This window comes from Oncorhynchus keta, chromosome 4 (genome assembly GCF_023373465.1).
Source record: "Oncorhynchus keta strain PuntledgeMale-10-30-2019 chromosome 4, Oket_V2, whole genome shotgun sequence".
Taxonomy (NCBI): domain Eukaryota; kingdom Metazoa; phylum Chordata; class Actinopteri; order Salmoniformes; family Salmonidae; genus Oncorhynchus; species Oncorhynchus keta.
The window spans coordinates 23,914,786-23,939,591 of NC_068424.1; the positions used below are offsets into that span (position 1 = coordinate 23,914,786).

General features: G+C 39.5%; 3 protein-coding genes across 3 annotated transcripts in view; all 3 read left to right on the forward strand.

Moving 5' to 3' along the window:
• LOC118382747 (myosin-7-like) overlaps window positions 1-16,403 on the forward strand; it is a 41,606-nt gene extending 25,203 nt beyond the window's left edge. The window contains exons 2-40 of the mRNA XM_052504588.1: window positions 49-94; window positions 1,604-1,812; window positions 2,122-2,265; window positions 2,357-2,513; window positions 2,599-2,626; window positions 2,719-2,824; window positions 2,971-3,063; window positions 3,405-3,468; window positions 3,559-3,657; window positions 4,086-4,189; window positions 4,287-4,425; window positions 4,531-4,649; window positions 4,783-4,932; window positions 5,028-5,198; window positions 5,373-5,682; window positions 5,796-5,869; window positions 6,064-6,269; window positions 6,368-6,491; window positions 8,240-8,376; window positions 8,458-8,713; window positions 8,948-9,190; window positions 9,278-9,454; window positions 9,565-9,710; window positions 9,777-9,867; window positions 9,960-10,349; window positions 10,490-10,616; window positions 10,697-10,815; window positions 10,904-11,100; window positions 11,286-11,469; window positions 11,853-12,018; window positions 12,127-12,251; window positions 12,331-12,639; window positions 12,749-12,952; window positions 13,052-13,348; window positions 13,484-13,588; window positions 13,710-13,805; window positions 13,903-14,037; window positions 14,318-14,366; window positions 16,274-16,403. Coding sequence (XP_052360548.1) covers window positions 1,612-1,812; window positions 2,122-2,265; window positions 2,357-2,513; window positions 2,599-2,626; window positions 2,719-2,824; window positions 2,971-3,063; window positions 3,405-3,468; window positions 3,559-3,657; window positions 4,086-4,189; window positions 4,287-4,425; window positions 4,531-4,649; window positions 4,783-4,932; window positions 5,028-5,198; window positions 5,373-5,682; window positions 5,796-5,869; window positions 6,064-6,269; window positions 6,368-6,491; window positions 8,240-8,376; window positions 8,458-8,713; window positions 8,948-9,190; window positions 9,278-9,454; window positions 9,565-9,710; window positions 9,777-9,867; window positions 9,960-10,349; window positions 10,490-10,616; window positions 10,697-10,815; window positions 10,904-11,100; window positions 11,286-11,469; window positions 11,853-12,018; window positions 12,127-12,251; window positions 12,331-12,639; window positions 12,749-12,952; window positions 13,052-13,348; window positions 13,484-13,588; window positions 13,710-13,805; window positions 13,903-14,037; window positions 14,318-14,338 — 5,814 coding nt within the window. The 5' untranslated portion in view covers window positions 49-94; window positions 1,604-1,611 and the 3' untranslated portion in view covers window positions 14,339-14,366; window positions 16,274-16,403. The remainder of the gene's footprint in view (window positions 1-48; window positions 95-1,603; window positions 1,813-2,121; window positions 2,266-2,356; window positions 2,514-2,598; window positions 2,627-2,718; window positions 2,825-2,970; window positions 3,064-3,404; window positions 3,469-3,558; window positions 3,658-4,085; window positions 4,190-4,286; window positions 4,426-4,530; window positions 4,650-4,782; window positions 4,933-5,027; window positions 5,199-5,372; window positions 5,683-5,795; window positions 5,870-6,063; window positions 6,270-6,367; window positions 6,492-8,239; window positions 8,377-8,457; window positions 8,714-8,947; window positions 9,191-9,277; window positions 9,455-9,564; window positions 9,711-9,776; window positions 9,868-9,959; window positions 10,350-10,489; window positions 10,617-10,696; window positions 10,816-10,903; window positions 11,101-11,285; window positions 11,470-11,852; window positions 12,019-12,126; window positions 12,252-12,330; window positions 12,640-12,748; window positions 12,953-13,051; window positions 13,349-13,483; window positions 13,589-13,709; window positions 13,806-13,902; window positions 14,038-14,317; window positions 14,367-16,273) is intronic.
• Window positions 14,668-18,890, forward strand: LOC127906059 (myosin-6-like). The gene is made up of 5 exons (XM_052518236.1): window positions 14,668-14,706; window positions 17,730-18,023; window positions 18,135-18,257; window positions 18,332-18,425; window positions 18,883-18,890. The coding sequence occupies exons 1-5, from the start codon at window positions 14,668-14,670 to the stop codon at window positions 18,888-18,890; spliced, it is 558 nt and encodes a 185-aa protein (XP_052374196.1).
• A 13-nt stretch (window positions 18,891-18,903) lies between these two features.
• LOC127906064 (myosin-7-like) lies at window positions 18,904-24,545 on the forward strand. Its single transcript, XM_052504592.1, is given in 6 exon segments — window positions 18,904-19,175; window positions 20,819-20,909; window positions 21,010-21,112; window positions 21,206-21,340; window positions 23,091-23,139; window positions 23,371-24,545. Coding segments are annotated over 5 exon segments (519 nt in total). The 5' UTR covers window positions 18,904-19,006; the 3' UTR covers window positions 23,112-23,139; window positions 23,371-24,545.
• Window positions 24,546-24,806: the final 261 nt, after the last annotated feature.

Here is a 24,806-nt window from a genome sequence, read left to right on the forward strand (position 1 = left end):
GGTCAGTTGACTGATATTTGTCTTTGTATTTGTCTATTTCATTCTCAGTAGAGATCTTTTCCACCAAACGTATCCAAGGGGTGACCAACAACAGGTAAGAATCATAACCTTCTAAGGTTCTATAAGATGCCTCCTAGTGGTTTGTGTGAAGTCTTTAAATGTGTTTCATGAAAACTATAACAGCTTGACAAACTTGTATACTAATGCAAAAATAAAGATACAAATGATGTTATTTATTTGATGTATTCAATTTTCTTGTCTGTACTCATCAATCTAGTTAACTTGTTTATGTGGCATAATACATATATCCTGTACAGTAATTACATGTTGTCAGTGTCATCACTACACAAGCTGTAGATTTCAGCTACAGTGGACCTAGTCACTTTGATCTGCTCTGAATCTCACATGTTTTGGTTCATTTCCAATGTGCTGTTGGTTTACTGACCTTTGCATTGTTCAGATAAACACTTAATAATCTATGACTCTAAATCTGGTAGTTTACTGCTGTCCTGCCTCGACCTTCGTGTTTTTTAGGCTTATATTTTAAAGTTCTATTGGTCTGCCATGACCATTATGCCATGGCTGGTACAGTATACTACTCATATACAGTACAAAATTATTGACTCTCTAGATAAAGATGAGCAAAAATGACTGTATAAAATAAATCATTCAAATAATGAGCCATTTAGTATCCTAAATCAATTCGGGAAATTATAATATTTTATGCTAATACAATTGCTCAGAGAAATATATTTTGTTTAACAAGTAAAACAACTTTTCTCAAAAAGGAGTCAAAATTATTGACTCCCCTGTTTTCAATACCCCACCTTGTGAGAATAATGGGTCTGAGCCTTTTTGTCAAATATATCACGAGTTGGTACACATTGGGGAGGATCTTCCACCATTCCTCCATACAGAATCCTTCCAGATCCTTGATATCCTTCATCTGTGCTTATGGACTGCCCTCTTCAACTCAAACCACAGGTTTTCAATAGGTTTCAAGTCTGAAGACTGAGATGGCTATTGCAAAATGTTGATTTTGTGGCCAATTAACCATTTGTTTGTGGATGTTGATGTGTGCTTGGGTTATTGTCTTGTTGGAAGATCCACTTGCGATCAAGTTTCAGCCTCCTGCCAGAGGCAACCAGGTCTTTGCCTAAAATGTCCTTGTACTGGGTAAAGGTCATGATGCCATTGACCTTAACAAGGGCCACAGTGGCATTATCCTCATGTATTGAAAGGTATTGAAAACAGGGGTGTCAATCATTTTTACCCTTTACCTGTTAGATAAAAAAATATTACTTAATAACATCTCTTTCCCTGAGCAATTGTATTACAATTGTATTATAAAAAATCTATAATTTCCAAATGTTTTTGAGCATACAATATAGCTCAGTATCTGATTATTTTATTTCATACAGTCATTTTTGCTCATCTTTGTGTCAATAATATCGGACACCACTGTACATACAGTAATACTAATATCATATTATACAATTATACAATTTCCGGCTGAAAAAAACAACATTTGGAATAAGTCAAGGGATATGAATGCTTTCTGAAGGCACTGTATGTATTCAATGCTCTGTTCCTGCCTTCACAGGTTTAAAAATGGGGGACAGTTTGATGGCAGAGTTTGGCGCCGCAGCTTCCTTTCTGCGTAAATCAGACAAGGAGCGTATGGAATGCCAGACTAGACCCTTTGACATAAAGAGAGAGTGCTATGTGCCTGACCCTGAGGTAGAATACGTCAAGGCCACAATCACCAGCAGAGATGGGGCTAAAGTCACCGTTGATACGGAGTTTGGAAAGGTAAATATTCTGTTGAAGAGCATTTCTAAAAGAATATGACCTGGAAAATGGATACCTAGAAAATCATAAGATAATTAATTTTCCTACTAGGATAACTCGCTTTATAGATTACTATAAGTATGATTCTCACAAGAGACAACAAAAAGAAGAATCCTAACTTGAGATCTTGAACATGTTTTATGTAAATCAGGCATTACATGTAAATGGATGATTTGTGACAATTCAATGTTGTGTGTAATCTCAAATTAGGATGAGAACACCTCTGCACCTTAAAATGAAACAAAACAATTTCATTTGCTCTTCTTTCAGACTGTCACTGTGAAGGAGGACGACGTCCACCCCCAGAACCCGCCAAAGTTTGATAAAATTGAGGACATGGCGATGTTCACCTTCCTGCACGAGCCCGCTGTGCTGTTTAACCTCAAAGAGCGTTATGCAGCCTGGATGATCTATGTAAGCAATGACCTGTCTGCTAATATCTCAATTAAATCAAACATTCATTCAAATGAATTAAACTAAATATACATCCCCATGTCTTCCACAGACCTACTCAGGGCTATTCTGTGTCACTGTCAACCCATACAAATGGCTGCCAGTGTACGATCAGTCTGTTGTCAATGCATACAGAGGCAAGAAGAGGACAGAAGCTCCTCCTCACATCTTCTCCATCTCTGACAATGCCTACCAGTACATGTTGTCAGGTCAAATATAACTTTTCCTTTTCATCTATAGAAATCAAATGATATTTGGATAATGTCACATTTACTGATAATTCTCTTTCTACAGACAGGGAAAATCAGTCTGTCCTTATCACGTAAGTACATCAACCAAAGGTTATATCCATTTGAGACTATTAGAAATTAAGAGAAATTCTGAGACATCAACATTTGTACTTTTAAATCCTAGTGGAGAATCCGGTGCTGGAAAGACTGTTAACACCAAGAGAGTCATCCAGTATTTCGCCAGCATTGCTGCTGTTAGCGGAAAGAAAAGTGCCGCAGAAGAAAAAAAGGTTAACAATATTCATTGTTATCGATCCTAAATTAAACATTCTTCATGGCTGGATGGGCATACAGTATGTTAACAAAATCCAATATATGTTTGTACAGTATTTATTTTAATGCTGCATTTTAACACTGTGTGGTTGTTGGGTTGTAGGGGACCCTGGAGGATCAAATCATCCAGGCCAATCCTGCCCTGGAGGCTTTTGGTAATGCCAAGACCATCAGGAATGACAACTCCTCCCGATTCGTAAGTTTGGTCTTGTTTGTTTGTCAAATATCATTAAAATCTTATCCTCTGGATTTGAATTGTATAACCATTAGCTGATGTCATGACGTTAGTTCATCTTCCCTTTTGGGTCTGTCTGTGCACCAGACCTGGGTTAAAAAGTATTTGTTTTATTTCAAATACTTTCAGTGTTTGATTGAGAACCAGATAGGTGGAATTTAAACTTGTAGGACTATTCCATCAGTTCCATTACACCATGCAAACTCAATCATGCGCACTTAAGGTATTCAAAAATAAAACAAATACTACTTGAACCCAGCTCTCGTGTGCTCATTCATTTATGCTATTACAATAATGTACAGGGTAAATTCATCCGCATTCATTTTGGAGTCAGTGGGAAGCTTTCGTCTGCTGACATTGAGACTTGTGAGTACAACACTCAATTTGCCCAGGCTTGAACAGATCTCTTTGACAGGAAACACATTAATACCAAAAGCACTTTTCCATACTGATCAGATCTTCTGGAGAAGTCACGTGTCACTTTCCAGCTCAAGGCTGAGAGAGACTATCACATCTTCTACCAGATCCTGTCACAACAGAAACCAGAACTGCTGGGTGAGTATTGAATCATCAAACTGAGTAGGGTTGATGTCAATTCAGGATAAAACGGACAATTTCTGATGAAATCCAATTAAATTCTTATGGTGCAGCGAGCCCAGAGAGTGTGCTACCCCGATCCCCCAGCGAAAAACACTCAGCACAATGTAGCGTGATTTATGTTGTGACGTTTCCTTTTTTCATAAGAAAGTTAAAATTATTTAAATTCCATGCAAGTACGCAACACTGAAATTGGATGCACACAAATCAATCTCCAGCTGCAGTTTTTCGAAACTTGATTAGGACTAATTTGCCGTCCTGTCTATTTATAATATAACACAATGCCAATTTTAGAATTGACCCCAATCCTAATACTGAGTGTATCTTGTTTTGACCTATACCACAGCCCAAACACAAATTAAACTGAGCTGTTCAATTCTTTTCAGAAATGCTACTCATCACCAGCAATCCCTATGACTATGCCTTCATCTCCCAAGGAGAGATTGCTGTAACTTCCATTAATGATGCAGATGAGCTAATGGCTACTGATGTGAGTAGAATATGTACATACTGTACATACGATCGATCATTTCCCACTTGTATCCAACTCTTTCTCCAGTACAAAACAATGGCATTTTTGGAACTAGGATGCCTTTGATGTGCTGGGCTTCTCCCAAGAGGAGAAGAATGGCATTTATAAGCTGACTGGTGCCATCATGCACTACGGCAACATGAAGTTCAAGAATAAACAGCGGGAGGAGCAAGCAGAGGCAGATGGCACTGAGGGTGAGTGCTGAGGATTTAAAACCTTTCACTTCATTATAAAGTAGTATCTGGACATCAAAATGCAGTTAGTGTGCCTCTTCTAATCATACAACTTTGACGTTCCAGACATTGACAAAGCTGCATATCTGATGGGCCTGAACTCTGCTGACCTAGTCAAGGGGCTGTGTCATCCAAGGGTCAAAGTAGGAAATGAGTGGGTCACCAAAGGTCAGAATGTCGACCAGGTGAGTCTCAAAATAGTTTTACATTTCAAGGAGCTAACACTTCTGTATAGGGTTGCTAATATTTTCCTACCTGTAATTCCCACGTTTATATTGAGGCTATGTTTTAGTAATTTATTTTCTAAATATTTTGTAGGTGTACTACTCTATTGGTGCACTGTCAAAGAAAGTTTACGAGAACATGTTCCTCTGGATGGTGATAAGAATCAACCTTTCTCTGGACACTAAGAACGCTCGCCAGCACTACATTGGTGTGCTGGACATTGCTGGCTTTGAGATCTTTGATGTGAGTGTCAAATTGATTTTAAAAAAGGACACTTGAAAAAATTAATTAGAACACTACAGCTGACAAAATAAAGTAACTGTGAACTTCTATTTCAGTTCAACACCTTTGAGCAGCTGTGCATCAACTTCACTAATGAGAAGCTGCAGCAGTTCTTCAACCACCACATGTTTGTGCTGGAGCAGGAAGAGTATAAGAAAGAGGGCATCGTCTGGGAGTTCATTGACTTTGGCATGGACTTGGCTGCCTGCATTGACCTCATTGAAAGGGTTGGTATCTTCAGTTGTGCAGTAGTTGATATGATATGACTTGAGTAATCTTTGAGATTTCAAACATTACAAGGTACATCTTAATAAATGTCCTTCCATTACAAATTATTCTGATATTTATTCACTCTGCTTTTCCCTTAAAATTAATTAATTTTCATTCATTCCTTCCACTAGCCCATGGGTATCATGTCCATCCTTGAAGAGGAGTGCATGTTCCCCAAGGCCAGTGATTCTACATTCAAAGCTAAGCTGTATGACACCCATCTGGGCAAAAATGCATGTTTCCAGAAGCCTAGGATTATTAAGGGTAGACCAGAGGCCCATTTCTCCTTGGTTCACTATGCTGGCATTGTTGACTACAACATTGGTAACTGGCTGGTGAAGAACAAGGACCCCCTGAATGAGACTGTGGTTGGACTGTTCCAGAAGTCAAGTCTTAAGTTCCTGGCCAACCTATTTGTGAACTATGCTGGTGCAGAAGGAGGTACTATGTGTTTATATCTGTAAAGACTACAACACACTCAAATAAATAACAATCCACAGTATATGATAGTAGTAATAAAAGTATATTTAAATAATTATTTCATTGTCATACAGCACCTGAAGAAAAAGCGGCTGGAGGAAAAAAGAAGAAAGGCTCTTCCTTCCAGACTGTGTCTGCATTGCACAGGGTAAATCTGAGCTTAAATCAATATATGTATGATGTTTTCACATGTCAGAATATTAACAAATGTATTATATTTGCGCTATATTTGAGATGCCAGTATGTTGGGTTAGGCATGTTAGCATTAAATGCCACTGTGACTTGTGAGTTACTTGGAGACTCATTCAATGATGGAAAATTCTACATTTGTCATACTGACAGGAGAACTTGGGTAAACTCATGACCAACTTGAGGTCTACTCACCCCCACTTTGTGCGTTGCATCATCCCCAATGAGACCAAGACTCCTGGGGCCATGGAGAATCCTCTGGTCATGCACCAGCTGCGCTGTAACGGTGTGCTGGAAGGCATCAGGATCTGCAGAAAGGGCTTCCCCAACAGAATCCTGTATGCTGACTTCAAACAAAGGTAAAAATAACCATTCATTTTCTTTCTAAAAAAATTCAATTGTTTAACTATTCAAATGTTCCCTTTTTTAAGATAATTTCTTTCTGATTTAAATTCAGATACCGCATCCTCAATCCAAATGCTATCCCCGAGGGTCAGTTCATGGACAACATGAAGGCAGCTGAAAAACTGTTGGGCTCTCTGGACATTGACCACACCCAGTACAGATTAGGACACACTAAGGTAAGTTCTCTAAATAGATGAAAAGCAATAAAAAAGCAACCTGTTGTACGAGGGTGGAAAAATCGCAGCAATATTACCAAAACATCACTATCATGGTAACCTGAGCAATGCCCTTTGAAATAAGTGCTGATATACCACTGATCATGCTTACCTCATGTCATCTGTGTCTAGGGAAAAAATGTGTCTAGTCTAGATAAAAACAGAGTATACAAAACATTAAGAACAAATGGGTCAAGTCGAGGACCTGCTCTTTCCATGACAGACTGACCAGGTGAATCCCGGTGAAAGCTATGATCCCTTATTGATGTCACTTGTTAAATCCACTTTAATCAGTGCAGATGAAGGGGAGGAGACAGGTTAAAGGATGATTTTTAAGCTTTAAGAGAATTGAGACATGGATTGTGTACGTGTGCCATTCAGAGGGTGAATGGGAAAAACAAAAATGGAAGTGCCTTTGAACGGGGTATGATAGTAGGTGCTTGGCGCACCAGTTTGTTTCAAGAACTACAACACTGCTGGGTTTTTCATGGTTAACAGTTTCCCGTGTGTATTAAGAATGTTCCACCACCCAAAGACATCCAGCCAATTTGACAGTCAACATGGGCCAGCATCCCTTTGGAAAGGGGGGGGGGGGTGCAAGTCAATATTATGAAGCTGTTCCTAATGTTTGTTATACTCAGTGTATCTTTGGTGTAGTGCCACCATGTGGTAAATCCAGATCTAAAGTAGCTGCTTATAAGCAATTAAAAGCATTGTGGCCATACTGTTTTTGTACATGTTTTTAAAAACCTTGCCAAATTGTGTAACTCTTGGTCAGCATGCTGGGATTGAAGTTCTAAAATCCACAGAGTGGCTGGGGATCTGACATTTCTGGACCCCTCTTACCAGGTTAAAGGTCCCAAAGCTTCTGCGCATGTGTGGGATTCTCTACTCACGCACAGTCTCTGCTCTACTCGTAGAGAACAGGCTGCTCTGGTTTCTTGTTTAATAAAGCTAGATCAAAGCTGAATCAATGTCTGCAATATCCCAATGACAGTATTGTACATAACAGAACAGACTATAATAGCATTGTATAATGTTACTGTAAGAAAAAAACAGCACTTAATTTCTTATGAGATTTTAGGAGGATTGTGCGAATAGTTGCATTTTTGTCTCATGTGGCCAGAACTCAACAGTGCACGCCATTAAGCAAAATATGTATTTTAGTTTAAACAAAACACAGGTATGCTACAGGTTGTTAACACCATCTGCTATAAAACTCTCTCAATCTACACAACTAGAAGATCTAAATGCATATTCCCATGAAACTGATTAAGATCAAATGAAAGGCATGCAGTTTTTGCAAAGACGTTTCACCGGTAAAACTTGAAGAATTATCATTCACAATTGACAGTGAGAAATGTGAAGGGAGAGGGACAACAAAAATGTAGGCCTGAAGGTAAAGAAACAGAACATGATACTGATCTTTCAGGCGGGATCCAGGGAGGCAGGATGGTGGCCAAACGGGGCGTTACCTATGGATCCAAGCCTTGGCCAAATATAATTAGCTCATTACAGGGCCAAATTGGGGTCAATTTGTGTCATTTTTGTAAAAATTGGCATGAAATCAGCAATCTAAATAGAACTACCACGTTTTGTAAATCTGGGGATAACACATTCGAGGTATTTATGCTCAACTGGCATCAAAATACAATCCTGCCAAATACAAGACGATACAAGCACTACATTATGAACTTGTGTATCTTTAGGTGTTCTTCAAGGCTGGTCTCCTGGGTACTCTTGAGGAGATGAGAGACGATCGTCTCGCTCTTATCATCACTGGCTTCCAGGCCAGATCACGTGGTCTACTTGCCAGAATTGAGTTCCAGAAAATTGTTGACCGCAGGTTGGAATAAGAATAGATACAACTTCTGCAGACAATATGGTGGAGGAAGAAAAGGCTGTATAATTATATTCAATTTCACAGGGATGCCTTGCTTGTGATCCAATGGAACATTCGTGCCTTCATGGGTGTCAAGAATTGGCCCTGGATGAAGATGTACTTCAAGATCAAACCTCTGCTGAAGTCAGCAGAGACTGAGAAGGAGATGGCCAACATGAAGGAAGAATTCCTGAAGCTTAAAGAGGCTTATGCTAAAAGTGAAGCCCGTAAAAAGGAGCTGGAAGAAAAGATGGTCTCCCTTATCCAAGAGAAGAACGACCTGCAGCTCGCTGTCCAAACTGTGAGTAACTTTAACTGCACTACAGTTGTTGCATTCACATCCTTTGTCAAAATGGCCTTTGTCAAAATGAGCTTTTAGATAACTAGAGAAATTGAAAAACAGAGAGAGAAGAGACATGATTTGATAAATACAAACAATCAGTGGAGCATTTGTCGATTATTTGTACTGTCCAAATATTATGCCACCAAACAAACTTCAAATACTTATAATACTTACATATTGACACATTGACAGCAAGAAGACACTATTGGTGATGCTGAAGAGAGATGTGAAGGTCTGATCAAGAGCAAAATCCAGCTTGAGGCCAAAGCCAAAGAGCTGACAGAAAGACTGGAGGATGAGGAGGAGATGAATTCAGAGCTAACTGCTAAGAAGAGGAAGCTGGAGGATGAGTGCTCAGAACTCAAGAAGGACATTGATGATCTGGAGCTCACTCTGGCTAAAGTGGAGAAGGAAAAGCATGCCACAGAGAACAAGGTAATGGTTTATCTTTATTCTTGTGATGTTAAAATTCCAATTAAGTGGTTTGGATAAAAATGTAATGACACTGTTCTGTTTCCGAAGGTTAAAAACCTGACTGAGGAGATGGCAGCTCTGGATGAAATCATTGCCAAGCTGACCAAGGAGAAGAAGGCTCTGCAGGAAGCTCATCAACAAACGCTGGATGACCTGCAGAGTGAGGAGGACAAAGTCAACACGCTGACCAAGGCCAAAGCCAAACTGGAACAGCAAGTTGATGATGTGAGTATCAAATAGTAATTCACAAAAATTACAACAAAATTAGTAATATCCTAAAAATACGCTAAGGTAAATTGATGACTCCGAATGTTATTTAATATATCCTTTATTAGCTTGAAGGGTCTCTGGAGCAAGAGAAGAAGGTGAGAATGGACCTTGAGAGAGCCAAGAGAAAGCTGGAGGGAGATTTAAAGTTGACCCAGGAGAGCCTAATGGACCTGGAGAATGACAAGCAGCAGCTGGAGGAGAGAATGAAGAAGTAAGATCCCAGAAATTGCATGAATAGTTATTTTACAGGTGCTCAAATGTGTTATTTACTTATCAGGAAGGACTTTGAGATGAGCCAACTCAACAGCAAGATTGAGGATGAGCAGGCTTTAGGTGCCCAGCTTCAGAAGAAACTGAAGGAGCTGCAGGTATTTCAATGGCATTGTTGAAAAGGGAATCTTTCTGTTACATATGCTTATGTTCTCATCATACCAGAACATTTGAAATCCTAACATTTCAGGCACGCATTGAGGAATTAGAGGAAGAGCTGGAGGCTGAAAGAGCTGCCCGTGCCAAGGTGGAGAAACAGAGGGCAGACTTGTCCAGAGAGCTAGAAGAGATCAGTGAGAGGCTGGAGGAGGCTGGTGGAGCCACTGCTGCCCAGATTGAGATGAACAAGAAGAGGGAGGCTGAGTTCCAGAAGGTGCGCAGAGACCTTGAAGAGGCTACCCTGCAGCATGAGGCTACAGCTGCCACTCTGAGGAAGAAAAATGCTGACAGTGTAGCTGACCTGGGAGAACAGATTGACAACCTTCAGAGAGTGAAGCAGAAGCTGGAGAAAGAGAAGAGTGAGCTCAGGCTGGAGCTGGATGATGTGGTCTCCAACATGGAGCAGATTGTCAAGGCTAAGGTCAGTGGATTCATAATGACAAAATACAATACCTTTCTGAGATCAGATAGATATAGCAAATGGAACTGCACATGCCATTAGGTTAGTATATACAATCTATGAAGGTTGTGCTGTGTTATCTAAAAAACTAATGTTTTCAGACAAACTTGGAGAAAATGTGTCGCACTCTAGAGGACCAGATGAGTGAATACAGGACGAAAGCTGAGGAAGGACAGCGATCCATCAATGATTTCACAATGCAGAAAGCAAAGCTTCAAACTGAGAATGGTATATTAACTAAAAACCTGGACATGCATATAAACAGACAAAATGAATTAAAATAAATAATTTGAATATCATGAAAACAGGTGAACTTGCCAGACAGTTGGAGGAGAAGGACTCTCTGGTCTCCCAACTGACCAGAGGTAAACAGTCCAACGTTCAGCAGATTGAAGACCTAAAGAGACAATTGGAGGAGGAAGTCAAGGTATTTATACAAAGAATGCAGTGTATCTTATCTAACTACATTCATCATCAGGCATAATTACAGATCCTTTTATAAATTTCCTTACCAGGCAAAGAACGCACTTGCCCATGCAGTGCAGTCTGCTCGCCATGACTCAGATCTGTTGAGGGAGCAGTATGAGGAGGAGCAGGAGGCCAAGGCTGAGCTGCAGCGTGGAATGTCCAAGGCTAATGCTGAGGTGGCTCAGTGGAGAACCAAGTATGAAACTGATGCCATCCAGAAGACTGAGGAGCTTGAGGACGCAAAGTAAGGATGTTTTATTACTTTCTCTTACTTTTCAGGCTATTGAACCTTGGCTGAAAAAGCGATACACAAATCTACTGTACATGATCAATATATAATACATTGATTATGTGTTAAAAAAACATTATACTGTACTTCCAGACAGAAAAAGGGCAGCTGAAATGTGTTTCTCAACTATGCCAATCTAGGAAGAAACTGGCTCAGCGTTTGCAGGATGCAGAGGAAGCTGTGGAAGCTGTAAATGCTAAATGTTCATCCCTGGAGAAGACTAAACACAGACTCCAGAATGAGATTGAAGATCTCATGGTGGATGTGGAGAGATCCAATGCAGCTGCTGCCTCTTTGGACAAGAAGCAAAGGAACTTTGACAAGGTAAGAAATAAACATATGGAATACAGAAGTCCTATGAGGCTTCATTATTATACATGATAGTGGTAGCCTAGATATTCGAGAAGTGGGCCAACACCCTCAGACAAGAAAACCTGGTGCAGAGTTAGCCGGCAACTGGAGGGTCATCCTACATCCTACACCGCCTGCCGTTGTGCCCTTGAGCAAGGTACTTAAACCCCAATAATTGCTCCAGGGGCACTGCACTGTGGCTGACCCATAGCTTCCAACGCCTGTGTGTCTCGGGGGGGTTGGGTTTTGAGCACAAAGACACATTTCTATTCTTTGTAAGTTAATGGACAATAAGCACATCTCATCTTAATCATACACTGTATTCAAACTACCTAAAATACATGTATGATTTTCAGGTCCTGGCTGAGTGGAAGCAGAAGTTTGAGGAGTCTCAGACTGAGCTGGAGAGCTCCCAGAAAGAGGCCAGATCTCTCAGCACTGAGCTCTTCAAACTCAAGAACTCTTATGAGGAGTCTCTGGATCATCTTGAGACCATGAAGAGGGAGAACAAGAACCTCCAAGGTCAGAGCATTAGAATCATTGGGTTATATAACTTAGTCAATTGAAGATCGATATGCTATAGAGATCAGATCACACAAAAAAATGTATGTACAATTATATTTTCCACAGAGGAAATTTCTGACCTGACGGAGCAGCTTGGAGAGGGAGGAAAGAGCATCCATGAGCTGGAAAAGATCCGTAAACAGCTGGAGCAGGAGAAGGCTGAGATACAGTCTGCTCTAGAGGAAGCTGAGGTGAGATTGGAAAATATTTACTGGTAGTGAAAGTACCAGAATTACATTTGACAAACTATGGATGGCTGTGTTCTCATAGGGCTCCCTAGAGCATGAGGAAGGCAAGATCCTGAGAGCTCAGCTGGAGTTCAATCAGGTGAAAGCTGACATTGAACGGAAGCTGGTAGAGAAGGATGAGGAAATGGAGATGAATAAGAGGAACCAGCAGAGAGTTGTGGATACCCTGCAAAGCTCCCTGGAGTCAGAGACTCGCAGCAGGAATGAAGCTCTCAGGCTGAAGAAGAAGATGGAGGGAGATCTCAATGAGATGGAGATCCAGCTCAGCCAGGCCAACAGGCAGGCATCAGAGGCCCAGAAGCAACTTAAGGGTCTCCATTCCCATCTGAAGGTATTACTTCCACACCATTGAATTAAATACATAGCTTTTGCCTTCAGAAAAAGCCAAGCCACACTGTGTAACAAAATAAAATGAGTAAAATCATTGATTCTTTCTACAGGATTCTCAACTGCAGCTGGATGATGCTCTTCGTAGCAGTGATGACCTGAAGGAGAACATTGCCATTGTGGAGAGACGGAACAACCTGATGCAGGCTGAACTGGATGAGCTGAGAGCCCTGGTGGAGCAGACTGAGAGAGGCCGCAAACTCGCTGAGCAGGAACTGCTGGATGTTAGTGAGAGAGTTCAGCTGCTGCACTCACAGGTAAGACAGTAATATAGAACAATTAGGGTTCTTCTTAAATATCTGCTACTTGATGTACGTAGAGGTAATATACAAACAACATTTCAAATATATGTGTAGAACACCAGCTTACTGAGCCAGAAGAAGAAGCTAGAGGGCGACACATCCCAGCTTCAGAATGAAATGGAGGAGGCTGTGCAGGAGTGTAGAAATGCTGAGGAAAAGGCCAAGAAGGCCATTACTGATGCTGCCATGATGGCAGAAGAGCTGAAGAAGGAGCAGGACACCAGTGCTCACCTGGAGCGCATGAAAAAGAACATGGAGCAGACCATCAAGGACCTGCAGCACCGCCTGGATGAAGCTGAACAAATCGCCATGAAGGGGGGCAAGAAGCAGATCCAGAAACTGGAGGCCAGAGTAAGTGTCTAAGCTACATTCTCTTCTATTAATTCAATGTCACATGTCATATCTCCAGTAATATTTCTAGCTGCAATATTAAAAGTAGTGGTAACTAACAAAGTAATTGGAAATGGTGTGCTAATATCTTTCAAGGTGAGAGAGCTAGAGACTGAAGTGGAACTGGAGCAAAGGAGGAGCAGTGATTCTGTAAAAGGAGTCCGTAAATATGAGAGACGCATCAAAGAACTCACCTACCAGGTACATCACAAAGTTCAAGTTGAAAGTGCACTATTAACATGTTCAGAATCAAATGTAAAATGTTTACTGTTTAATGTTTATTCAGTATGACAAAAAAAAAATCCATTCTTTTTGGGTGCAGACTGAGGAAGACCGTAAGAATTTGAGCCGTCTGCAGGACCTGGTGGACAAACTGCAGCTTAAGGTCAAATCCTACAAGAGAACTTCAGAGGAGGCTGTAAGTCGAAAACCTTCCATCGTCCAACTGATGCATCTCTAAGTCTCAAATTGTTGTGTTTGCTGGAAACTTAAATCGTATTAAACATTTTCCACAGGAGGAACAAGCCAATGCCAATTTGGGCAAGTTCCGTAAGATTCAGCATGAACTGGATGAGGCAGAAGAGAGGGCTGATATTGCTGAGTCTCAGGTCAACAAGATGAGAGCCAAGAGTCGTGATGCTGGATCCAAAGTCAGTGAATTTGCTGTCAATGTGCAGTGTTGTATAGGATATAACTTTGCAGTTTCCCATGACAAAAGCCTCAACCTTAAATAGTTTTAACGTCTCGTATCTGAGATTCTATTCAATGGTCATTTCAATTCTCGATATTCACTCATTTATTCCTGAAGAAAATAAGTAATAAATGCGTCAATTGTTACCAAGTAACTATACATACTTGTTGAAGTTCCCCATTGTAAAATATCAACCAGAAAACAGTGTTCTCATTATTTATCTATCCTCTCTGTCACAGAAAGGAAAGGATGACGAGTGAGGCCAAGAGTTGTGATGCAGACTCCCAGGTCAGTTATTTCAATCAACATAATTACATTGGTTTATAATTTGCAAACTCCCTTATACCATGTATGATGACAGACCCAACCTCAATTGTTTTGTACGTTTAAAGGATTGATTGCAACTAAGAAGCGGAACTTCTCAGGTACCACTGTGTTAGCACTGGTTTCATCAAAACGATACTTCGGGAGATTACACTGAGCTCTGTGATAACCGTGGCTGCAACGAAAGGAACTCCGGAATAAACTAGCAGACTAGCTGATATTATGATGTTACGGCACCAAGCCAGCTTGATACTAGACATCGGAAATGGTCATTGTCTGTGTTCACTACTCCCACCCGAAAGAAGTAACATCAAGAACAACTAAATCTATATAGTAAAAAGTTCAACTGAGTATTGTCATATAACAACTAAACAAATATGATTAGACTAGAATGTCCTGGTAGTACAAGGATTTTGTTATCATATTTAATTGCAGACAATTACTTATTATGCCAAATTATGCCTACACAGGGGCTACTCTTCTGCGAAAATAAAGTTATTGAAGAACAACTTTTAATTTATCAAAACTTTGTAAACGAAAGTGATATGGATTGCAGGAACACCTGTGACAGACAATCTACATATCAATATAAAATGAAGTACTTTGCATATTTAATTGATTAAAGGTAAAGGTCTCCATAAAAAACACAACACTTAATAATAATGCTCACGTAGGCTTCATTAAATAATCCACAACAGCATTTTTGTCTATCATTACATTTTGGCTGTCATTTCTACTTTTTGTTGAAGATGTCATTTTCTGGCCATAGAATGCAAGGAAGACATCATTTCAAAGCTTAAAGAAAACAACAATGTTTTACTTCAAGCAACACATGCTACAGGTGTGGCTTTGTGAGTGCTTTTCTGGATCAGAAATTAAAGAAATTATACTGACATGATGTGAGACGACACTCATATATATATAGGGATTAAACATTTATGTCAATAATGATCACTCATATGCAAATAATGAGATATGTGACTAGTTAGCTAGCTATAGCCAGTCAGTAAATTCCCAATAAATGTGATGAGGCTGTCATTCAAATAACTTATACTAGTTAGCTAACTAGCTAGCTACATTTTTGAGTTAATAAGAAATTGATGGATAACACAAGTCATGTATAATGAATGTTGGCTAGCTAATGCACTAAGCAGAATGATCGTTCCCCAAGAAGTAAACTAGCTAGTTCGCTAGAAAGTGAGCTAGTTAGACATCAATTGATGCTGCAGACAGCTAACTAGCTAGCTAACTAGCCAAAACGTGGCTAACTAGCTTGCTACCATATGAAAATAATCAAATGATGATATTTCTGGTGAAATGCTACAATATAGCTGGACCCGTTCTGCCAAATATTCTGTGAACACAAGGTTAGCTAGCTATTAAGCAAACAATAGCTAAACCCAAGTGTTGCTAGCTAGTAGCTAACTAGCCAAGTAACATTATACCCATGATCTCTCCTGGTGAAATTGATAAGAAATTACTTTCCCTACCACGTTTCTAAACCAATTCAGAGATTGTTTCTTTAATATAGCACAATATGCCACAGTAAGCCGTCCAACTGACCTGATTAGTGTAGCCCTGTAAGAAAAGATAAAGGTTCACTATTCAGCGTTATCACGATCTGCAAATAAATCAATAATCACGTATTGTCACTTACAATGTGATGGATTTATTGCAATATTTAGTGAAATCTTTAATTTACTAGTAGACACAGTTAGTATTATTCATGATGTTTATAGTGTATTCTATTCACTCAAACAATGAGCCCCAAAGGTTCATATATGTCTGACGATGCACAGAATATTGTAAGAATGTTTTTAGTATTTACAGTAGTTTATTACATTTTAACCTTCATCCATCTTGTGTTACAGAAAGGACATGATGAAGAGTGAAGCTCTCGGATGGACCTTTCTGAAAATCTCCTGACAGTAGTGCTTTAGTTGTTTCTCTATTCTCCATGTAACATGAGCAGAATAAAGAATAAAGTCAAGTTAAACAGCCCCTCTGTGTATTGCTTGATTCTATTCAGACAGGAAGTTTAGACTAGATTTTGGAAGAATGGAATTCACCATTATTTATTAAAGAAATGGAAACACTTACCCACACCCAAGAGCAATATCATATTTCTTTGGCCTAAACATTAAGGATTTGTGTGGTTTCATGAAAAATGTAACCATCAAACTACAGACTGGTACCATTTTGACCCTAGAGGCATACTGGATTTTTTTTAAATCACAGCCTATAGGTGGTTTATTTGATTCTGCAAAATGTTCATGACAAGTTTTTTGAATGTTTTGCTAATTTATTAAAAATAAAGAACAGAAAAACCTTACTTACATACAGTTGAAGTCAGAAGTTTAAATACACGTTTAAAACTCGTTTTTCAACTACTCCACACATTTCTTGTTAACAAACTATAGTTTTGGCAAGTCGGTTAGGTCATCTACTTTGCGCATGACACAAGTAATTTTTCCAACAATTGTTTACAGACAGATTATTTAATTTATAATTCACTATACCACAATTCCAGTGGGTCAGAAGTTTACATACACTAAGTTGACTGTGCCTTTAAACAGCTTGGAAAATTCCAGAAAATTATGTAATGGGTTTAGAACCTTCTGATAGGCTACTTGACATTATTTGAGTCAATTGGAGTTGTACCTGTGGATGTATTTCAAGGTCTACCTTCAAATTCGGTGCCTCTTTGCTTGACATCATGGGAAAATCAAAAGAAATCAGCCAAGACTCCAGAAAAAAAATTGTAGACCTCCACAAGTCTGGTTCATCCTTGGGAGCAGTTCATCTGTACAAACAATAGTATGCCAGTATAAACACCATGGGACCACGCAGCCGTTCTGTCTCGCATTTCACATACTTTGTTGTGAAAAGTGCAAATCAATCCCAGAACAGCAAAGGACCATGTGAAGATGCTGGAGGAAACAGGTACAAAAGTATCTATATCCACAGTAAAACGAGTCCTATATCGACATAACCTGCAGTCTTGCAAGCCGCAGAACACCATCCCAACCGCAAAGCATGGTAGTGGCAGCATCATGTTGTGGGGGTGCTTTGCAGCACTGGTGCACTTCACAAAATAGATGGCATCATCAGAGACGCAGAAAGAATGAAAAGATGCTGGAGGAGTGCTTAACGCCATCTGTCAAGCATGATAGATGCAACGTGATGGTCTGGGGGTGCTTTGGTGCTGGTAAAGTGGGATATTTGTGGGTAAAAGGCTATCACATCACTACAGAGGCACATGACTGGCACGTTTTGTAAATCTGGAGGATCCCACATTCAAGTTATTTATGGTCAACTTCTAAGAAGAGGATGCTGGAGGATGAGTGCTCAGAACTCTTGAAGGACATTGATGATCTGGAGCTCACTCTGGCTAAAGTGGAGAAGGAAAAGCATGCCACAGAGAACAAGGTAAACACTTTTCTTTGTCCTTGTGTTGTTAAAACTCAACTTAATTGGTTTGGTGGAAAGTTTGGAGGGAAGAGTAATGACACTGCTGTGCTGGAGGCTCATCAGCAAACTCTGGATGACCTGCAGAGTGAGGAGGACAAAGTCAACACGCTGACCAAAGCCAAACTCGAACAGCAAGTTGATGATGTGAGTGTCATATAGAAATTCATAAAAATGTCAACAAGATGTGTTATATCCTAAAAATAGGCTACAGTAAATTGACAAACCTGAAAATTGCTAATTACATATTTTATCAGATTGAAGAATGAGAAGGTGAGAATGGACCTTGAGAGAGCCAAGAGAAAGCTGGAGGGAGATTTAAAGTTGACCCATGAGAGCCTAATGGACCCGGAGAATGATAAGCAGCAGATGGAGGAGAGAATGAAGGAAGATCTCAACCTGAAAAAATCGAACAAATAATTATTTTACAAAAAAGTGCTAAAATGTGTGCTTTACTCATCAGGAAGGACTTTGAGATAAGACAACTCAGCAGCAAGATTGAGGATGAGCAGGCCATGAGTGCCCAGCTTCAGAAAAAAACTGAAGGATTTGCAGGTATGTCAATAGCATTGTTGAAAAGGGAATCTTTCTGTTGCAACGGTTCTTTTCTTACCAGAACATCTGACTTCCAATGTTTATTTATTTATTGAACCTTTATTTAACTAGGCAAGGCAGTTAAGAACAAATGATTTTTTACAATGATGCCCTACCGGGGAACAGTAGGTTAACTGCCTTGTTCAGGTACAGCTTTTAACTTTGTCAGCTCGGGGATTCAATCCACCAACTTTTCGGTTACTGGCCCAATGCTCTAACCACTAGGCTACCAGCCGCCCCATTTCACCCATAGGAATGAATGAACGAACCAGAGGTAAGTCATTTCCATTTTTAGGACTACAAACTAGCAAGCTCTATAGATAACAATTAGTGTTCTCCTTAAATGTCTGCTACCTGAGGTATATACTGTAGAGGTTAAATTAAAAGTAATTTGTCAAATATATGTGAGGAACTCCAGCCTGTTAAGCCAGAAGAAAAAGCTAGAGGGCGACACATCCCAGCTTCAGAATGAAGTGGAGGAGGCTGTGCAGGAGTGTAGAAATGCTGAGGAAAAGGCCAAGAAGGCCATTACTGATGCTGCCATGATGGCAGAAGAGCTGAAGAAGGAGCAGGACACCAGTGCTCACCTGGAGCGCATGAAAAAGAACATGGAGCAGACCATCAAGGACCTGCAGCACCGCCTGGATGAAGCTGAACAAATCGCCATGAAGGGGGGCAAGAAGCAGATCCAGAAGCTGGAAGCCAGAGTAAGTGTCTAAGCTGCATTCTCTTCTATTAATTCAAAGTCACTTTTTATACAGTACCAGTCAAAAGTTGACATACTCATTCAAGTTTTATTTTATTCTCTACTATTTTCTACAATGAAATAACACATATGGAAACGTGTAGTAACCAAAAAAGTGTTAAACATACCAAAATATATTTGAGATTCTTCAAGTAGCCACCCTTTGCCTCGATGACAGCTTTGCACACTCTTGGCATTCACTCAACCAGCTTCATGAGGTAGTCACCTGCAATGCATTTCAATGAACAGGTGTGCCTTGTTAAAAGTTACTTTGTGGATGTTCTTTACTTCTTAATGCATTTGATCCAATCAGTTGTGTTGTGACAAGGTAAGGGTGGTATACAGCAGTTAGCCATACTTGGTAAAAGACCAAGTCAATATTATGGCAAGAACAGTTCAAATAGGCAAAGAGAAATGACAGTCCATCATTACCTTAAGACAAAAATGTCAGTCAATGCAGAACATTTCAAGAACTTTGAAAGTTTCTTCAAGTGACGTCACAAAAACCAACAAGCGCTATGATGAAACTGGCTCTCATAAGGACTGCCACAGGAAAGAAAGACCCAGAGTTACCACTGCTGTAGAGGATAAGTTCATTAGAGTTACCAGCCTCAGATTGCAGCCCAAATAAATTCTACAAAGAGTTCAAGTAACAGACACATCTCAACCTCAACTGTTCAGAGGAGACAGCATGAATCAGTCCTTCATGGTTGATTTGCTGCAAAGAAACCACTTCTAAAGGACACCAATAAGAAGAAGAGACTTGCTTGGGCCAAGAAACATAAGCAATGGACATTAGACCGGTGGAAACCTGTAATTTTGTCTGATGAGTCCAAATCTGAGATTTATGGTTCCAACCACCGTGTCTTTGTGAGACGCAGAATAGGTGAACGGATTATCTCTGCATGTGTGGTTCCCACTGTGAAGCGTGGAGGAGGAGGTGTGATGGTGTTTTGCTGGTGACACTGTCAGTGATTTATTTAAAATTCAAGGCACACGTAACCAGCATGGCAACCACAGCATTCTGCAGTGATACGCCATGCCATCTGGTTTGCGCTTAGTGGGACTATCATTTGTTTTTCAACAGGACAATGACCCAACACACCTCCAGGCTGTGTAAGGGTTATTTGACCAAGAAGGAGAGTGATGGAGTGCTGCATCTGAAGATGCAATCACCTGACCTCAACCCAATTGAGATGGTTTGGGATGAGTTGGACCGCAGAGTGAAGGAAAACCAGCCAACAAGTGCTCAGCATATGTGTGAACTTCTTCAAGACTGTTGGAAAAGGTTTCCTCATGAAGCTGGTTGAAAGAATGCCAAGAGTGTGCAAAGCTGTCATCAAGGGTGGCTACTTAAAATAATCTAAAATATATTTTGGTTTGTTTAACCCTTTTTTGGTTACTACATGTGTTATTTCATAGTTTTGATGTCTTCACTATTATTCTAGAAGTTAGAAAATAGTAAAAATAAAGAAATACCGTTGAATGAGTAGGTGTGTCCAAATGTATGACTGGTACTGTAATCATATTTCTAGCTTCAATATTGAAAAGAGTAGTAACAACATACTTGGAAATAGTGTTTAACATTGATCATATCGTTCTAAGTAAGGGAGCTAGAGAGAAGTGGAAATGGAGTAAAGGAGGGGCAGTGATTCTGTGAAAGGAGTCCGTAAATATGAGAGACGCATCAAGGAGCTCACACCAGGTACATTATATACTTTAATTTGACAGGGCACAATTAATGCTCGAATCAATTGTAACATATATATAATGTTTTCCTATTTTTCTCTTTATTTTTTGTGTGCAGACTGAGGAAGACTGTAAGAAACTGAGCTGCCTGCAGGACCTGGTGGACAAACTGCAGCTGAAGGTCAAATCCTACAAGAGAACTGCAGAGGAGGCTGTAAGTAACCTTCTATCATCCAACTGATGCATCTGTAATTCTCAAATTGTTTTGTTTAATAGAAACCTAGATCATGTTTAACATTTCTCACAGGAGGAACAAGCCAATGACAATTTGGGCAAGTTCCGTAAGATTCAGCATGAACTGGATGAGCCAGAAGAGAGGGCTGATATTGCTGAGTCTCAGGTCAATAAGATGAGAGCCAGGAGTCTTGATTCTGCCTCCAAGGTCAGTAAAGTAACTCTTTCAAGAGTCTTAAAGGATCATTTGCAGACTTACCAAGAACCACTACTCCACTACCACATATCTACAACACAAAATCCATGTGTACGTGTGTATAGTGTGTATGTTATCATGTGTGTGTGTGTGTGTGTGTATGTGTCTGTGCCTATGTTTGTGTTGCTTCACAGTCCTCGCTGTTCCATAAGGTGTATTTGTATCTGTTTATTAAAATCTGATACTACCACTTGCATCAGTTACTTAATGTGGAATAGAGTTCCATGTAGTCATGGCTCTATGTAGTACTGTGCGCCTACCACAGTCTGTTCTGGACTTGGGGACTGTGAGGAGACTTCTGGTGGCATGTCTTGTGGGTTATGCATGGGTGTCTGAGCTGTGTGCTAGTCGTTTAAACAGACAGCTCGCTGCTTTCAACAAGGCAATACCTCTCACAAATACAAGTAGTTATGAAATCAATCTCTCCTCCAATTTGAGCCATGATCGATTGACATGCATATTATTGTTTGCCTGAAAGTTATAGGTTTTAAACATATGCATGTCTGTCATGCCATGATTAGATTGTTGTGTTTTTAATTTCTTTCATAATTTCTTAAAACAATAAAAACAAATGTACCAATATTTCAGAAAATCGATATATAGTGTTTTGGATATACTCTTAAATTATAGACCATGTAAAACCTTGATGAAAGTTACCTGTACAGAGAAAGTCTCAAGATGATCCCATGTAAGTTGCATGTTTTCCTAAAAAAGGTTATGATGTTACATTTCCTGTCCCAGTCACCCCCCTATCATTATAAGATTGTAGAACATGGAAGCAGAACTCACTTAAATTTGGTCTGTATTGCTTCCCTAACATCTCATCTTCATAATGCACACTGGGGGGACAGCTGTCTGTGAGCTCTTTCTGTGAGCTCTTTCTAAAAGCCATGAAATACTATTGACTGGATAACCTTTTTTTAGACTTGGCAACCTACTCTGTAATGGTCAGAATTCATACAATTTCGTACTGACACATTTCAAATACATCCTTAACTCCAACATATATGCCTTAAGGATAATTATGAGAACGGTTTCATTCAGAAATGACTAACTTTATTTGTTGATGCTGACCTCCTCTCGTACTTGCCCATATTTGCTTATTTATAATGAATAACAATGCATGTTTATTCATTTGCTGCCATCAATTGTGTTCTAAAACTGACAAGATCCATTGAAATTTTGATTAACTGCTAATGGTCAGAATGGCGTCATGGATTTACGACCCATGAAAAAGTGGGAAAAATCTTTGTATTTAAAATATAGACAAATTATATCAAAAATACCTCAGGTGAGGACTAACATATTTGATGATGTTTTTTGAGAGAATTCCCCTTTAATTGTGGCTAAACCTAGAATTGTTTTAGATTACTTCTTGAATGTATGTCGCTAACAGCTTTAACAGTTGTAACTCATTTCTGTAATACATACTGTAGTTGAAGGGCAAAACGTATTTATTGTTCATTGTATTCTTTAATTGGACCGTATTGCTCTTGGTGTTGGCTATTACACAAGAGAATCAGATACATGTTTAGTATCTGTATGGGGACAGCATCAAGTTCATAGTGTATTCCATACCATAATACCTGTTGAAGTTTCCCATCATATATTTTAAGGACACAGTAAATGGCAGTATAAAATGTTTTTCATTACACAGTAGTATTACAATTATTTCATAATCCATCCGTCTTCTCTGTCACAGAAAGGAAAGGATGAGGAGTGAGTCCAAGAGTTGTGATGCCAGCTCCCAGGTCAGTTCTTTTAATCAAAATAATGATATTGGTTATAATTAGCAAATTCCCTCATGTCATGTATGTTGACAGCTTCTTCCTCAATCGCTTTGTAAGTATTTGATGTCCAACAGCCATACTATTATTCACATTGTATATATTTTTTAAGAATACTGTGTAATGACGTGGCCCTCTTTGGATATAGCAAGCACCAACTCTCTCTCACCACCTCTCTCTTCCCCCTACACCCAGGCTCTGTTATCTCAGGTCGTAAATTCCTGAGGAGACTCTCTTCCCCCCTGGCCATGCGGTATAGAGAGAGGGTTCACAGTAGAACAAAGGAACTTCTTCTACCTCACAGAACTTGAGAACTGAACAATATCCATGTTGAGAATGTGTATATGGTCGGTGGAGAATCCAGCTACGACCGGTCCATTTTGTCTAATGTTTGTGACCTCATGAGAGACAATACAGCTACATTACCATAATTATGTTTATACAAGAGTCTCCGTTATGAGATTTGCATCTAATTATTGTATAAAATGAATGAGTAAAGATGAAACAATTTGTGAAATTTTGTAATGTGATTTTAAACTGTTTAATGACAGAGAATCCAATTCCCTTTAAAGTTAACTAAGTCATTGGCCCGCCCCATGAGCACAGATATTGATCTGACGTCATGGGACAGCCTTTTCTGCATTTCCGAATAAAAAACCCAAATTCCCTTGAGACCAAGCGTACCTCGATTACCGAGAGGGCTAAGGTTTGAGTAGAGACCATGCATTCCTCGGTTAATGAATTCCTAAACAAACCACGTGGTTACACTGGCTACACTGGTGGAAATGGTTAAACTCAGACTATCGATACTGACAAAATAAGAGAAAATCTTCGATACTAATTACTACTCTGCAGCTAGAATTTATGTCGACTGAATGCGAAGACCGACAACCGCCGGAACATCTATTCTATAAGAACATTTCTGAATGGGACTATGAAGTATCCATTCACGAAAGACTCCAGGGACACAAAGAGAAGTTCAGATGAACTTTCCAACATAAAGACGGACGATTCCAACAGAGATCACGAAGACACACTGAGCCTAAATATATATATTGATTGCAAATATTCCCGAATGAGTTTTTTCATGTGCAAAGTATTAGTATTTCTATCAATATGATTATCAACTGTGTAGTATCTTTTGTCTTTCGCGCCCTTCTCGCCCTTCTCAGTCCCTTTGTCTACCAAGCCGCCATACCGGTTTAGCCCACTAGGGCACATCCCCTATCATTTCATTGTAACCATACCTACTGTTTGTTTGTTATGCATTTCAATGATAATTTAGTTAGTTAGTAAATAAATTATTAAGACGATTGATGTATGGATGATTCATAGTGAAGGCTGGGTTCATGCAGATAACCAACAATTTACAGAGTTTGGAATGAGACTAATGTGAGGTAAAGAATAATTCATTAATTAGAAGACTAATTGGTCAGATATTAAAATATCTGAAAAGTTATATTAGGAAAATTATAACTTTGTAATCTGAAGATTTTCCTTGGTGCCCTGACTTCCTAGTTAATTACATTTACATGATTAGTTTAATCACGTAATAATAATTACAGAGAATTGATTTGATAAAATAAGTCTTCACTTTAATGATGCCAAAGACATGACAACTGTATAGGACA